The sequence below is a fragment of the Polypterus senegalus genome, chromosome 3, assembly GCF_016835505.1.
Source record: "Polypterus senegalus isolate Bchr_013 chromosome 3, ASM1683550v1, whole genome shotgun sequence".
In the NCBI taxonomy this organism is placed as follows: Eukaryota; Metazoa; Chordata; class Cladistia; order Polypteriformes; family Polypteridae; genus Polypterus; species Polypterus senegalus.
The window spans coordinates 272,456,775-272,474,388 of NC_053156.1; the positions used below are offsets into that span (position 1 = coordinate 272,456,775).

A 17,614-nucleotide genomic window follows, 5' to 3' on the forward strand; every position below is an offset into this window, starting at 1 on the left:
ATCTATCTATCTATCTATCTATCTATCTATCTATCTATATGATAACAATGGTTGTCAGTTGTTATATCGTTATTTATTTTATTAACTTTTTATATTAAATTATTATATGTGTAACAGTGCCTTGAGTTTTTGTACTTTCCTGTTGCAAGCAAATTTCCCTCTCGGATAATAAAATCTCTGTAACCTAACACAATAAGAAAAAGCCATGGAAAGCAATTCTTCTGTGTGTGCTACATTGGAATAAGAATAAGAAAGGTGACCGATCAGGGAATGAGATGTTGTGATGAGCCGGTTCCAGTCAGGGAAGGGCCATGTAATAAGCACAAACAAGTTCAAGACAAGAACAAGAGTTCAATTGAGTCTTCATTGTCACCTGTCCACACTATAAAACTGAGACTATGTTTTCAGAAGAGAGTGTTTTTAGGAGTCTCTGTTTTTGTGTGTTGAAAAAACTTTGGTAGTATGGAAACTGAAACTAATGTCTGTGTTTTAAACGAAATGAAAGCCACCTTTCCCCAAATTATCAGCTACCACAAGCCAGTTATCTACCGCATATGGCTGCCTTTGTCAGAGGGGAGACACAACAACACCTAGTGTGATAATATCCCACATGAATAAGCTGTAAACCAAGATCTGTTTCAAATACTTTCTAAAATATGAGCAAAAATCAGGTGTACATTTAATTAAATTCTAAAATGAACTGCTTAATAACATAAAAATGCAAAACACATAGGTGTCAAAGGACAGAGTTTGGAAATGCCTTACTATACACATATACAATACAGATGTGGCTCCCCTGTGCTCCACTGGCCCTTTCCATTACTTTATCTAAGCCAGTCTGCTGACATACACGTATTTCTGGACTGACTTTTACATTTATCAGATGCGTGTCCTCCTCTTGTTATTTTCTAAGCTGCATATCAGAAACAGCTTCAGCTGGAGAAAAGGGGTTTTAAAAATATAAAAGCACCAGGATTTGGCATCATGTGCATTGTATTTAAGCATCAGTAACGCATGGAAATCTTTATGAAAATGTCTTTATTGGTAAAATAACAAACTGTAAATGTCAGCTGCTGTAGCACATCACATGTGATGCCAACAAAGCTTTGACTTATAAACAGTAAGAAGTGGAATGTGAAAGCTCCATAGACAGAAGAATTGTGCCACCCTCTGGCATGGACTGGTTATTACTATACACATTTTTTAAACTTAGGCCCAAGTAGGCAGCTTTATTGAGAATTCATTGATCCAAGGTTTTCAAAAATCTGTCTGCTGTCATTTGTTCCATGCAAATGAAACAATAAGGAGCTAAAGCCAACCTCTAATCTTATTTTAATATGCTATTTATTTGTTTCTATTGTGATAGACGGCCGGCAGCTTGTCCCTGAACTTGAAGAATGGAGGAAGGCAGTTTTTCCAGGACACTGCCTCCCCCAGAATGCTAGATGGCAGCTCCCCTGGATGGTAGCTGTGCTTCTGATTCCCTCAGGGCATCCTGGGATGTGGAGTCTGCGTTCTCAGCCCTGTTGGGTGCCGTCAGGGGGAGCTCATAAAGGACCTGGGGACTCATACTTCCCTACAGCCCGGAAGTGCTTCGGAGTCAGGGGGACAGAAGCCCATAGTACTTCCGAGCTGCCTAAGGACTGATGATTCATTATTTGACCCGGAAGAAGAGCAGGAGCAACTGAGTAGCCAGCACATTGTGTAGCAATTCATATTCACCATATGGATTTGAGGGTAGGCTGTTGTTAATGATTCATACCCATTAGGAAGGAACTGGGAACCACAGATGAACACTACCATAAGAAACCATTTAGATCAGTGGCCATTACAGTGCCTGCTGCATGTCAACCAATTTGACCATATACAAAAATGCAGTGCCCCAAAAAGGCTTAATTAAATGGCTAGGATGGATAGGATGGCAATCAGTTCAAGTTGTGAAGCAGAAGTTTGGGTAAAATCATGTTAAAAAAATAGAGAAAAAAGACAGACAAAAAGTTGAAAATAGAAGTAATGGGTGATTTATGTTTTATCTTTTATGTGAGCCTTTAATATTTTATTATAGAGCATTGAGGGGTATAACTTTAAACAGCAGATACGATAAAGCTTCTGTCACCCTAAATTCAAAGTCACAAGGTTTCATTTTCTTCTCTTGAAGTAGAGGCATGATGGGGTCCTAAATTCAAGGCAAAGTATTCTTCCCTCTTTCTGTTAAGAGGAAGATCATCAGCAGGGCGAGCAAGCAGCTGAAGGCGCTATGTGAAACATTTCAAAGAAAAGAAATCACCAAATTATGAAGGACTCTTAAAATTATGTTAAATAGTTGAAATACGTTAACAGTAAAATAAAATTTATATGAAAGCTTGGAATAAAGTACCTGAAGAAAGGGTCCTTTAGTCCTCATCAGCTTGTAAGCAATCCACAGTGGGACCATGCAAGTGGAGGACAAAGTAAGAAGCCAGCCCAGGACGTAAGCCCATGATGGGTACACATAAACCTTGTTGAACTTCAGAGGAGTGTACTTAACCACGAAAAAGATGAAGGTACCCTGGAAAAGGAAACATGTTTAAGCAATTGGATGTGGTTCCTTTTAAAATATTTCCTCTCACACAGTTCTTATAATATCTTTGTATACAAAAGATAAGCAGTCGTGTTTATAGATAAGAAAATGATACCATTCTGATGTCAATCCAGGGAGCTGACTGCCTACCTGAAGGATTTTGTGTCCACACAGACTTATCCAAATTGACTGAGCATGTGCTTTAAACAACGCACAAACATCACATTTTACCAAACAGAAATGCACAAATTCAAACTGTGACACACGGTAACCCAAATGGTGGCAATAACAGACTCAGAAATGAAGTATAAAAAGACAGCCAGACATTTTCTGCAGTTCATATATGCTGGCTTCATGTTCACTGAACAGTCATTCAAATTCCTACTTTCATTGATATATTAAAATGAGACAGGCACATCACTTCCATCGTCAGACAGAGATTGTTCTTCCTTCGCCTGCTTAAGAAGCTTTGCTTATCAAAAGCAGATATTGTTAAATTTTTACTCAGCCATCATAGATAGTATTGTGACCACCTCCATCACCGTTTGGTTTCCTTCAGTCTCCTCTCTTTCTAATAGTCAGTTGCAGCGGGTGATTTATTCAGCTGAGGAAATCATTGGCTGTTATCTCCTAACATTAAAAGCTCTGTTAGTTACCAGAGCAAAAAAGAGAGTAGGAAAGAATACAACTGACTCCAGCCACCCCAGCAGCCATCTGTTTGTTAAATTGCCATCACAGATGAGGTCTATTGCGACCCAAACTACACACCATCTCCGCAGTTTCTTTCCTCAAAGTATTCAGATCCTAAATAAACGCAAATAAGGTTACGCCTAACTTTTTACAAATATATAACTGGTAACCGTTTTGTTTGTCTATTCGGAAATACAGTACTTCATACTTAATCATCTTGTACTATTTGATATCTATTATTTTCTATAGTTTATGTATTTATTTAAGGGTATTATTGAAGTTTATAAATGTTTTTGTTTAAGAAACTGTTGTATTTGTATAGTTTTTGCACAATGTAAGATTAAGGGTGGGTTGAAATGGTGTTGTCTTGAGTTGGTAATGTCTTGTATTCCGTGTTTAACCAAAGTCAAAGCTGGTATGTTTCACATGCTAGCAATAAAGTGATTTTGAATTATGTGAGGCCATTAATTACATCATTGGTTACCATTATTTTTTTAATTGAATCACACATAAAAATAAGTATCATTTTGAATTGGGGTAGGTTTGAAAATGGATAAAGAAACTTAGTTGGACATGACAAGACATGGGAGGACATATATGAATGCTGAAATACTTGTTTTTTTTTTTAATCTCAGACTTCCCCAGGCTTTGTTCTAACTGATTGAGAAAAAAGCCAAGACAATTAAGACTATACTGACCAATAATCCTATTTTGTATTCCCCTTATCTATCCATCTAAATTCCATTTTCGTCTTACTCCATCACATGGTTTCAGAATGAAAGGGGTCTATCCAGAGCACATCAACTACAAGAAAGGACCTGACCCTGGATAGCTCTATGGTACATGGCAAGAAACACCCACACTCACTCTTCCAGATCATGGATACTTTACAGTGTGTCACAAATGTGCACATTGAGGGCATCTGCAAGGTTCTTATATGGTAAAACCGCCAACCGGAATGTCTAAAGGATCACATTTTCACTGTCTTCTTTTCTCTAACCACCATAACAGACGATGAGCTCTGAAACAAATTTTGATGTCACCTGCAGTTTGACTGGTCTTCTTCTGCCTCTGGAGTTATTTAATAAACAATGGCATTAGAAGTCATTATTCCGTTGGAGTTCATCAGAGGAAAACATAGTATACAAGAAATACTTTCCTTGAGAACCAGTAGCAATAGGCTACAGAGAATGCAAGACATCCATGATTACAATTGAAATTTTCTCTTTTCTTTATTTTCTTGTATTTAATGGGGTGCCCAAATGGTCCCTAGCCTTTCATGATCTCTCTTTCTATTTCTTATTTTACAAGTGATTGATCAATCTAACAGCCAAATCTTTTGGAGCTGGTAGGAAAGAAGCTCATCTGGAGAACATGCACCCCAACAGTTGGGGAACATTCAGCCTTAACACAGACACTAACTGCAATGGAATTTAAACTCAAGAATATGAGGTGACTGTGTTGGGCTGGCACCCTGTCCGGGGTTTGTTTCCTGCCTTGGGCCCTTTGTTGGCTGGGATTGGCTCTAGCAGACCCCCGTGACCCTGTAGTTAGGATATAGCAGGTTGGATAATGGATGGATGGATGGATGGATATGAGGGGATCACTGTTAACCACTGTGTGCCACATCTTATGTAATTCAATATTTCAGTATTTCTTCATCTCTTATTTCTTTACATTGCTACAGTTAAACTGCTGTGTAAATAAGTACGCAATTCTTCAATATAAACATTGCAAAACTCACAAACTGCCCAAATTATGGAGTTTTCTATCATCAATGACTTACAATGCAAACTGTTGGGGTGACAATTGTCCAGCAGTATTTGAAGGGAGCCCAAGGTCGATAGCCAATCATGTCCTTGATGTTCTCAAATAAAAGGTCAGCCGCTAGAGAAGAAAAGCATAAGAACTAGAAATTAAATAACGTTATGTCAGAAAAGGGAGCTCCAGAATTCTCAAATCCCAGCACAGTCATTCTCAGTGGGATGTTTGCATGAAACCCTCTGTATGAACATTTAATTTTCTACCTATCTGTGGGTTTTCTTCATTTTAAAGACATGACGATTGTAGTAACTGACGTGGACTTCTGCAATTGGTGAACCATTTAGGGTTTATCTCCAGGACACTTCCCAGTGTCCTTCGGATTAATAGTCTGTCATGCTCTATTATGAATCCCTTCCTCGCATTTTGTGTTATTTGTTTCTCTACTAGACCTTACTAATATTTCCAAAAACCCTGTAAACCCTTCTGTTTAAACACTGTTAGTAGTTCCTCTGAATGGACATACTGCTGGTTTCCCTTCTACAGGTTAACCACCCATGCCACTACCCACCATTAGAATTAAATAGACTACCCTTAAAGATCAGCAGTTGCTGGTTCTGGAAAAATCATATATTTTCTAACCTTCTAGAAATCTTAGATGTATCATTATATCTCTCATTTTTGTGTTGAGCACTTTCTATATGATACAGCAAAATGGTGATTACGGGTAACAAGGATCAAAAATGGCCAAAAATAATGGGTGAAGAGGGACTAGAGGTAGAGAGATATGTCATGGATGTATACTGTTCCTATTACCATGATGATGGTAATTTTTTTAGTGGTAAGATTTCTCTTTTTTTATTCTATAAAATTTGTTTTGCCTTTACAATTTGAATAAAATTGCCATAAAAATACTCACAATACATTCTACTGATGCAGACTGATTCAAAAATTGCAAGGAACAGGAGACAAATTCCACTGCCAGCATAGTAGTCTAAAAGCTGGAATATGTAGATCCCTCCCTGTGTAAAGATAAAACAGCAGTAATTCCTCATAATTTAATTCTTTCAGTTAATAAATCTTTCGATTTTCTAAATCCATTTCTTCCTTTACGGTGTCAAGGAGAGGCCAGCACCAAAAGCATACAATACACGGACAAGACATCAGGCTAGAGAACCACAACACACTACTCGGAACCATCTCAAAGCATGCTCAAACTGGCTTAATTCAGTTTAGTGTTATTGGCACCAAAGATTATTGTGACAAGGCAGGAACCAGCCATGAACAAAAAGCCAGTCCATTGTAGGACCCACTCTGGCAAACACACACCTCCACACAGGACCAATTATCAGGAGTGGCAAAAGTGCTGCTAAATAGAGTTCAGGAAACATCCAGGTGCCCCCTGGCGGTTGCCAACGGCCCCAGCAGGGTTGAGCTTCCATGCGCTAAACCATTGGCCGTACTGTAAGCCAGGGGGCTGCTGTCTAGCATTCTGGACGCCCAGGAGGAACAGAGGAGGGCTTGCGCCTCCTCCAGACCACAAGGGGGCGACTGCCCTGGTTGCTTTGGGGACTACAGGTATAGACCTTTGAAGCTCAACCCTGTAGGGGCCCATAATCACCGCCAGGTGGCGCCCAGGTGCCTTTGGAGCCCTGGACCTCAGCACTTCCACCACACGCGGAAGTGCTGGGGGGAAGAGGACCAGGGACACCCGGAGTGCTTCCGGGTGCGCAGCCAGCACTTCTGCCACACAGGAGAGCGCCAGCGGAAGAGTGTCGGGAAGCACACATCTGGGCGTGTATATAAGGGGCCGCCTCCCTGCATTTGATGGCTGGAGTCGGGAGAGGAGAAAGACAGAGCTCGGGAGGAGAGGAGTGGAGGCAGATTTGAAGAAAGGCATTGTGAAAGGCCAGGACTTGAGGGGTGATTAATGCTGCAGCACTGGGTTTGTGCGTGATCACTTAATATAAAAACTGTAAATAAACGTGTGTTGTGCTTTAACATTATGTCTACCTGTCTGTGTCTGGGCTGTTCCCCACTATATATATATATAGTGGATATATAAAATATATAGTTGGATATATAAAATCCAACGTCTGTCTGTCTGTCTGTCTGTCCGCTTTACACGAAAGAAACAATTAACAGATTTAGATTGGATTTTTTCTATAATTTGCTTGAACAAACTGGTTGATTTTGCGACTTCTCTCATTGCACTATGTATCATAGTTCACTTGTGGTACCTTTGGCACAGAGCCCTCCTCACTCACACGCCAGCCTCAAGGCGTATACCTTACCTCCGCTTAGCTAGTGAATGAGAGAACTACTTAACGGATTTAGATCAGGTTTTTTTTCTATAATTTGCTTGAACATTTCAGTTGATTTTGCAACTTTCTCATTGCACTAAGAATCATAGTTTGCTTGCAGGAGCGATATATTCGTGCTAATCCCAGACAGAGGCTGCAGGGGAAATGTGACATCAGGAGTAGGGAGCCAGGCAGGGCCCTCTTCATTGTCCTTTTTCACTAATACATGGTGGAGCTGTGGAGGATGTCTAATATATATATATATATATATATATATATATATATATATATATATATATATATATATATATATATAGTGGTCTTTGGCTGGCTTGTCATCCCGGCCAATACCCCCAGGCCGCCAGATGGGACCATCCCTGCAGTATGGAGGTGCCCCGAAGACCAGCAGGGAGTCATGGACTATGTAGTTTTTATACATGACCCTGCTGGATACCACAGGGGCCGCAAGAGGGAGCTGCAGGGAGGACCGAAGACTCATTTGTGCCCTATAACCCGGAAGTGCGTCAAAGGAAGAGCGACGTGAGAAGAAGGACTCGTACCTGACCCGGAAGTGATAGAGAATCACGTGGACTGGGGATTGGGAACACTTCTGGGTCAAGAAGGATAAAAGGACTGTGGGAGCTCCCAGGCGGCGAGCTGAGCTGGGTGGTAGGAGGACAACATGTCTGGGAGTGGAGGATTGATTGTTGTAGTTATTGTGATTGATTATTGGTTTGTTTAATGAGTATTGTGGAGGAGAAGGTGCTTTGTGCACTTTACTGTGTTAATAAAGTCAGCATTTGGACTTTTATCTGGTGTCTGGTGATTTGGACAAGGGTTCAAGGGAGCGATAGTGCCCCCTATCTGTCACAGTGGTGTAGTCGGCAGGATACTCTAGCGTCTATTGCAGAGGACCTGTTTACAAATTTTCTGTGAGCAGAGAACCCCAAGAAGACAACGGTGTCAGGATTCACCACAACATCGCCAGAACCCGAAATTTACAAGTCCGGAATGGGGAAGAAGAAGGGCAAGCAGAGCGACAACGCCAGCGGGAGAGCCATGTTTGCAATAGCCGACGTGCAGGAGGAGTCACGGAGCAGCCTTACAAGTCTGGAGAAACCTCCAGGGACCAACGATCACTCTGAGGTACATGCCGGCAACGTTATCGACAACCTGTTTAAAATAACACACTTTGTCCCGTGCATGTACCTCGGAGATGATCACCTGGAGGTTCCGCGGGAGAAAGGAGTCTGTCGCGGAGACGATGGCACGCTCCTGTTCGAGCCAGGGCACGTGGGAGAAGACATCCGCATGACGGCGGCCGGCGGGGGACACGGCAACAACCCCGGTGCTTTCTGGGAAGGAGGAGGTCCGCGTCCCGCTGTTTGTGTCTTTGAACTCAAAGATATGGACTTGGACTTTCTGAAGGGGAAGGGGGAAGCGAGCGAAGCACCGCTCACCCCAAAAAAAGGTAAGGAGGGTCGGGAAATGGCTGATCGGGATGTCGGTAAATTAATAAAGAGGAAGCGACCCGACCCTCGACCAAAAGAAACTCCAAATCCCAGCAGCCTCCGCGAGACCCATCAGAGCACATGCCAGAAGCAGGCGTGCTTATTGGCTCCCGGCCAGCAAGTAAGGCGAAGGAGGAAATAAGCCTACCGCTGGTCGAATTAATTAACTCTTTGGACTTGCGGGAACTTGAGAAGTTATTCGAGCCCGTAAATAGTTTCTTGCAGGTCCTGACGAACATTGAGAGGATCGTCGGGGAGTTGGAAACAGCTGCCAAAGCGCTGTTGGAGAAGGTGAGAGCCTACATGCGGTGATTTACTGGAGAGCCTCCCGTAATACATGATGTGGCAGTACAGGTAAGAGAGACCCGTACTGTATATAAAGTAATAGGGATGCAATGTAATCCGGGCCCGCTTTTAATGAATAGCGGGTGCCAATACACAGCGTGCCCTACAAGAGAGGTCGGATTGTTAACCAAGTGGACGGGGGAAGGGCCGATCGATCCGGGGCAGCGGGACAGTGCTAACTCCAGGAGCGAGGCGGCCCTAAAGACACCGTCACCGGTAATTTATAGATCAAAAGGGGCTCAGACAGTAAAAGGGCTCTCTTCATTCAATAGAGAGACCCAGACTGTGAACAAGCCCCAGATGAAACAGGATATCTCTAAAACAAAATAGGGGTCTCCTGACAAGTCAGAAAAGGGCCATAAAAGCACAAAGGCGGCCGGGGAATTCTCCTCAATGGAGAAAGGGGTTGAGCCAGAAGTACCCAGGTGCTTTAAGTCCCACAGAGAGAGACTACCAAGGGGACCGCAGCTGTGCTATGAATGCCGCAGGCCAGGCCATGAATGGAGAGGTTGTCCTAGGAGGGCAAGGGATCAAAGCAATCACTCTTATATTGTTCCTCCTAGGTTTACACAGAAATGTCAGCTGCATCATCGGGGCCCGACCTTTGGATCTCCTTGGGGGAAGATGTCCCTTGTGGGAGAAGACGTGCAAAACTCTGGTTTTCCGCTGGGGGAGGAGTACTGTGGTCTTTGGCTGGCTTGTCATCCCGGCCAATACCCCCAGGCCGCCAGATGGAGCCCTCCCTGCAGTATGGAGGTGCCCCGAAGACCAGCAGGGAGTCATGGACTATGTAGTTTTTATACACAACCCTGCTGGATACCACAGGGGCCGCAAGAGGGAGCTGCAGAGAGGACTGAAGACTCATTTGTGCCCTATAACCCGGAAGTGCATTAAAGGAAGAGTGACGTGCTTCCGGGGTGAGAAGAAGGACTCGTACCTGACCCGGAAGTGATAGAGAATCACGTGGACTGGGGATTGGGAACACTTCCAGGTCAGGAAGGATTAAAGGACTGTGGGAGCTCCCAGATGGCGAGCTGAGCTGGGTGGTAGGAGGGCAATGTGACCCGACATTTGCGCGATAGACATATGCGCGCCGACAAAATAGGAGCGATTAAAACGCGCTGTCAAAATCGCGCAAACAAAATCGCCCCGACAAAATCACAAAAGTTTCATTAAATATGAATTACTAGTTTAAAGCATATATAATAATGTTTATTTTAGAAGTCAATATTATGAGACGCGGCATGCCATCAGCATGGCACACAGATAGTCCTTAAGATCATGCTCTAAATATGTATGAAGAATTGCAGAAAGGGCGTCCCACTCTCTTGGCCTCTCTCGCGATTTTGTCGGCGCACATTTGTCGAAAACCAGTTAGCGAATTTGTCAGCCCTCATTTGTCCGTCACAGTTTTGTCGGGGCGCATATGTCTATTGCGCTTTTGTCGGTGAACCGGAGGGCAACGCGTCTGGGAGTGGAGGATTGATTATTGTAGTTATTGTGATTGATTATTGGTTTGTTTAATGAGTATTGTGGAGGAGAAGGTGCTTTTTACACTGTACTGTGTTAATAAAGTCAACTTTTGGACTTTCATCTGGTGTCTGGCGTATTGGACAGGGGTTCAAGGGAGCGATACAGCCCTAATCTGTCACAATATATATATTATCGCTAACTGAGGGAACTCACAAAGAAATGTTAGGATACCAGGCAGGTTGTCCCTTTTAATAACTAAGAAGTCCAATAAAATAATCAGGCACATGGAGGTGCTAACAAACAGAAAACCAAAACAGGCAGTATCATCTGGTAATGGGTAATATCAACTCAAGGGTCTGTAGAGAGGTCAGATATGCCAGGATAAAGCTCAATTTACCAGTTGGCTCTTGCCTGAAATGAGATGACTCCTACTGGGACAGTCTCAGATTTACAGTCGCTCAACAGGTAGGAAAGGAGTCAGTTACCTTTATTGGGCAGTTTCTCTAAACTGTGGTTAGAAAAAGAGGGATAGTGCTCACTTCTGATGAGCACAGAAAGTGACACTTTGATTTGTATGCACTTCCATGTAGGGAGGAAGACAAGAGAACCTGCTTCCAGCAGCTTACCCCAGTGGCACCTGAGGACCCAAACAGGACAACACACCAAAACTACAACTCCAATGCAGCCTTGCTTGCTGAGTGGGAAGCATGCCAAAGGAAAGCACTGGGGAAGCACATGGCCCTGAGAAGCAATCCTTCCCCTTTCCATCCATTATAATTGCCTCAAAAAACAGGAAAGGCACCACTAACCATCCTGGCCCAGATTCCTCATCTCTTAATATATATATATATACTGCATATATTGTTTATATCTGTAGTGCCTGGCTGAAATCTCCAAATACAATACTGGGGGTGAAGGGTGATTAAATAAGTAACATCCTTAGTTGTATGTAGCAAGAACTCAGCACTTAAAAAAAAGCGTGGTCCTGCAAAATAGTTAATTTGCTGGAGGGGTCATGTGATATGCCAAGAAAAAAGTTTAAAGCCCCTGGTCTGGTGATATCACACAACATTTGATCACACATATGTACATCAACAGTCTGCTGTAGTTAAGCGTTTGCGCTGATTAATAGATCTACCAAAAATCATACTGTATGATTACTGTTGGCAAACCCTTGGTATAACAAACAAACCCTTGGTATAAGGCACAAGGCTGGAATCCACCCTGGAAAGAAGTGTCAGCCCATCACAGGACGTATACCCTACAAATGCCCAATTCAGATTTAATCAAACTATAGCTGTGTTTGTCCAAAACTTCCAAAGTTCTGCAGCTTTTAGCTTACTTCGTAGAACAGTTCAGGTAATAGTGTGACATGTTTTCAAATCATTCCACAATCCAAGCTTCTTTGTTTTAAAAGTTTTAGTAAAATTCAAAGCAAAACAATTCACAAAAAAACAGAGAAAACTGATATTTCAAAGAAAAGAAAAGTTCTCACTTAAAGAAAGTTCTGTTTAAAGCTTACTTATCTTATTTCATGTCTAGGTTTGGTCGTACAGTCATATGATGTATCCAACAATCAGAAAACTGCATGACAAGGCTCTATTTGTAAACTAATCTAACAGTCCATATTTCTAGAAGTGAGACTCTTTCCTAACTGGCTTAATTAACACTGTGTTTTACAAGTATAGCTAAGAAAATTCTATTTCATGTTAACATACAGGGGTTAAAAGATTATACCATAATCTAAGTAGCTATGAGTAGATATTCTATTGAATTTAAGCAGACACTTATGTAAATTTAACATTTAACATTAACTTTGAAAGATTGGCTCTTACACAAACTAACATGCAAGTCTTTTGGGATGTGAAAGGGAAAACCCCGGCAGACTCCTATGTTGAAAATTACTACAGTAAAAGCAATTTTTTGGTAGTTTACTTTTTTATAAATTTATTTTCAATTTTGATTTTATGGTAGACTGGTCATTAAAGGAGAGACTTGACATTCTACACACCTACCCGGATATGCTGCCTCAAATTGGAACCCAAGTGCTGCAGTATGGTGGGCAATGCCTCAGCACCACACCAGTTCCAATCTTTAACAAGCCTGACCTAATTTTGACTCTTCTGGGGGCTTTCCCCTATCCCCTTCATAATATGAGCAGCTTTCCTTAGGGTGGCTGCAGCAGAGCTACTCCCGTGGCAAGCAGAAAGGAGTCCTGTTCTGTTTATACAGTGACTGGAGTGCCAATCCTGCCACCAACCCTCAAGTTTTCCCCGCAAGTTGGAGGACCACTTGCAGGGCCAGATGCAGTTTAATGTCATATCCATGTTACCTAATAGGGCATGGCCATCAATAGTGTGTCTGTCTGCAGAGAGAATGTCGACCTTGTCTAGAGGTTTGCTTACCTCGGCAGCAACATTCATGTAAAAGGTGACTCTTCCTATGAAGTCACTTGACAGATTGGGAGAAGATGGGTTGTCATGAGGATGCTGGAAAGGAGTGTGTGGCACTCCCAATATATGCGATAAAGGATGAAAGTCCAAGTCTTTAGAGTCCTTGTACTTCCTAATATGCTATAATGCTGTGAGACATAGACTCTATGCAGTGACGTGAAATGAAGACTGGAACGAAATGTTATCTGAATTGTAAGGGAGCGTCAGTTACAGACCTATCGCCTTGTGGCATGATTACCAGAGCATGATCTGGCTCGCAGGGTCTCGAGCAGCTGGACCAGGCCAAGGGGACACCCATGTAACACCTGGCTGTGGCAGATATATGATCATTTCTAGAGTGAGAGACTGAACCGTGTGTCTGCCTTGGGGTTGCCAACTGGGATCCCGAGCTGTTTCATTGTGTGGTGGGTGTGGCAACGCACTGTACCAGTGCACCTGACCTGACCTGTAGACTGGCATCCCACCCAGGGTTAGCTTTGCTACATTGCGTATAATGCTGTCCAGATTGCCTTTAGCTACTTCCAATCAGGATCAGGATATGGGTTGATGGTATTTATAGTGTGTGAAGTTTTGATTTATTAGTGGCATCATTTCACAGTAGTTCGTGACATTGCAGGGGCTGCTCTTCATTCAACAAATAAGCCAACCTCTATGCTCACAAATTTAAAAGGAGCTTTCACTTTACATCATGCTTCATATAAGTTACCATCTCACTAACTGTACTTTCCATGTAGAGCACCATTGACCTTGAAGAAATCTCTGATCTGCTAGCTGCTAAGGGAATATGTAACTGTATAGTCTTAGAGTACTAACCTCTGTGACCATGAGCAGACCAATGAGATAACAGGAAGAACACACAAGGAGCAAGAAGATTTTCCGTCTCTGTCCTTTCCGTAAGGTTGCAGGGTACAGGTCTACTACAGCAGTGATTAGGCTCTCTAAACCCACAAACTTGAAGAGAAAAGACAGAAAAAGAGAGAGACAGAGAACCCATTATGGCGAACTTAGTGTGAAGGCAACAATTGATTCAGACATGTAAAAGAAAGGGGACTATCACTCACAGTTGTGTCCAGCCCCAAGAGGATGACCATCAGAAAAAAGCAGCAAGCCCAAAGCTGGGGGAGAGGCATCATGGCTACTGCCCGGGGGTATGCAATGAATGCTAGTCCTGGACCTGCAGGCAGAGAAGTTGCAGACTGAGTTTTAAATTTTAATCTGCCTCCCCTCTGTGCTTTATCAAAGAACTATTATGTACGCTTAGGTGCCTCCTTTGTGTGGTTGACACATTTCCATCATGTTTGCTGGGGCTTCTTTCAAAGGCTCCAGTTTACTCCTACAGCTCAAAATATACAGTGTGGTATAAGGGCACTCTGAACGTGCTTCTGTGTGAGCGTAATGCACAATGAAATGACTTCCCATCCATCAGAAATTTGTACAGTTTTTAGGAAACGTCCCTATAGAAATTATTAGGGAACTAAAATGGAGGACTGGACATTCTTTATACAACTACTGTTAATTGTACAATAACTTAGAAGACATTTTGTGTATCTCTAGGTGTCTTTCCTCTTCCACAGCACATATAGTGTAGTCAGACAGTATTCAGACCCCTTGACCTTTTTTTTCTCATTTTGCTATGTTACAGGCTTCGCCTAAATTCATTTTTAAAAGGAGAATTTTAGAAATTTTTGTAAATTTATTAAAAATAGACATGGAAATATCACTTTGACACAAGTATTCAGACCCTTTATTCAGCATTTAGTTGAAGCACTATTGATTACAGCCTGGAATCTTCTTGGGTCTGACACAAGCTTCAAGGATTTTCTGCCATTCTTCTCTGTACGTCCTCTCAGGCTCTGTCAGATTGGATGAAGACGGACAATAGACAGCAGTTTACAGGTCTCTTCAGAGATGTTCGTTTGGGGCCAAGTCTGGTGTTCTGGCCCAGCTACACAAGTACAGAGAATTTCCTAAACCACTCCTGCATTGTCTTTGCTTTGTGCTTAAGGTCATTATCCTTTTGGAATATGAATGTTCATTCCAGCCTGAGGCCTGGAGTGTTCTGGAGTATATTTTTATTAAGGATATCTCTGTACTTTCATCTCCACAGCATCATGCTGACACCAGCATTGTTGGAATGGTATTATACATGTGATGAGCGGTGCCAGGTTTCCTCCAGACATGACATCAGTCTTGGTTTTATTTTGAATCCTTTAGGTGCCTTTTTGCAAACTCCAAGTGGGCTTCAGTGTGATTTTACTAAAGAGAAGCTTCTCTCTGGCTACTCTTCATAAAACCTAGATCGGTGAACTGTTGTGACAATGGTTGTCCTTCTGGAAGTTTCTCCCATTTCCACAAAGGCTCTCTGGAGATCAGCCAGAGTGACAACCAGGTTCTTAATAACCTCTCTTACCATCTTATCATAGTCCTTCTCCCAAGATTGCTTAATTTGGCCAAGTGGCCAGTTCTAGTAAGAATTGTGGTTCTTTCGACCTCATGGCTTGGTTTTTGCTCAGATACACACTGTCCACTATGTGACCTTCTATAGACAGGTGTGTGTGGCTTTCCTGATCATGTCCAATCAATTGAACCAAACAAGGTGTAGAAGCATTTCAAGATAAATAAAATGTGATAAACCTTTTTTACTTTTAATAAATGTACAACAATTTCTAAAATCCTGTTTGTCATTCTGGGGTAGCATTGCTTGATTTGAGAAAAAAAATGAATATGCATAATTATAGCACAAGAGTGCCACATATGACAATGTGAAAAAAGTGAAAGGGTCTGAATACTTTCTGAATCAATAGTATAAAAGCATTAGGCAAGTATACAAACTCTCAGTGGTCTGGCATTAAGAAAATTCTCCTTGAAGTGATGGGTACATCTCAATAAATATTAATTTGAAAAATGACAACACATGGGTGAAGCCCTCAGTGCTAAGCCTAATGTCAATTCCAGAGTGGTCACAACATGAGCACAAAAACAACATCTAGCTCTCACTCACCTGATTCTGCCACCTTACTGATGTGTAGGCCCTGCTCATATGCCATGAATCCCAGCACAGAAAAGATGGCAAACCCAGCCACAAAGCTGGTGGAACTGTTCAGGAGGCACAGATACAGGGAATCTCTGAAAAACAACAATAAAATGACTTAAAATAACATTCTCTAGCATTGAGCTTAATGCAGGAAGCTGGCAATACTCTAACTGAAAATGAATTCATGATCTCCCTTGTAAAGTTATGGTGAGTTCACTCCTATTTTTGAGTATGGTTATTTATAAAGCCTAGAAGACTGGTTGCTGGTAGGTGAGGTTCTAATTTGAGGCTTTTAGGTAATCTTGGATAGATCTTGTCGATGGAGCTGCCCCGTCCAATACATTTTAATGGTTCAAATATTTTCAGATTGGGTAGACCATGGTCACAAGAATAAGGTTCTTCCTCCATTCACCCTATTACACTAAAAGGAAAAAAATGACAAAAAATACTTGTTTTTATTCATTTACAACTTCAGTCTTTATATTAACATAAACATAAACATTATTTGACCCATCAGGGAGATTAATCAAAAAATGCTGCCAAATATGAGTCTAGCCTAGAATAGCCCATTTATAGATCTATCTTCAGACTCACTGTCCTGTGCAGCACATATAATCAATAACATTTATCCATTTTTCGCCTATGTCAAAACTTTTAGGCATTCTTTATAGATTTGTGGGCACTGAATCCAAATTGCTCCATCACATCCAGTTTTTGAGAGATGAACTTTCAAATGACAAAACGCTACTTTAGAGAAAATATACAATTTATTATTTTTAATGACTTACTTAATTTCTATTTTAAATATAATTAATACTTAATGAAAAGTTGTCAGTTGGTAGTTTTTTCTCTTATAACCCTCTGAAGGTGCTTCACTTTCTAATATAATGTCTCTAAGTTTGAACCCCCACCCCCCCATCAATGACCCCTCTAACTGAGGAAAAAAAAACAATTCAATTTTCTGAGTCTTCAAGAGCAAATCAATTAAAATGAATTCAAAAGAAGTTTATTCGCAGCAAAACAGGTCACTAATTAATAAAAGGGTTAGAATAAAAACCTGCGGCCACTGCGGCCCTCCAGGACCAGAGATGGCGACCCCAGGTGTATGACATGGATTTTTAAAGGCATGTTGCGCCCCAGTGTTAGGTAGGACAAAAGAAGTTCCTCAACCGGTTCATCATTGTTTATACTCCCAAGAAACGTGTGGCACACTCTTTTATTTATTTTTTTAAAATAAAGTAAGGGTATGTATCCTTTTATCATTTGTTTACCCGTTACCTTCTTATACCAATGACTGGATAAGTCTGACCCCGCATATTTCTGTGTTAATCATTTCAACAACATTTCAACAACAATTTATTCAGTTTTAGGCAACTAAAATGGATCTTTCTAACCTTTTTAAATATAAATTCCTGCCTATTTTAAAGGAATAAGAAGACAGAAAAAAATACTGATTGAGAGCAAGAAAACTGTAGCAAATACTT

The 17,614-nt window shown here is 41.6% G+C and overlaps 1 protein-coding gene across 1 annotated transcript in view; it reads right to left on the reverse strand.

Annotated features, from left to right (window-relative positions):
- Nucleotides 1-2,021: 2,021 nt before the first annotated feature.
- LOC120526176 (sodium- and chloride-dependent GABA transporter 2-like) overlaps nt 2,022-17,614 on the reverse strand; it is a 42,127-nt gene continuing 26,534 nt past the window's right edge. The window contains exons 8-14 of the mRNA XM_039749197.1: nt 16,098-16,222; nt 14,158-14,270; nt 13,910-14,047; nt 5,931-6,033; nt 5,037-5,137; nt 2,378-2,548; nt 2,022-2,255 (exon numbers count right to left, since the gene is read on the reverse strand). Of these exons, the coding sequence (XP_039605131.1) occupies nt 2,130-2,255; nt 2,378-2,548; nt 5,037-5,137; nt 5,931-6,033; nt 13,910-14,047; nt 14,158-14,270; nt 16,098-16,222 (877 nt within the window). The 3' untranslated portion in view covers nt 2,022-2,129. The remainder of the gene's footprint in view (nt 2,256-2,377; nt 2,549-5,036; nt 5,138-5,930; nt 6,034-13,909; nt 14,048-14,157; nt 14,271-16,097; nt 16,223-17,614) is intronic.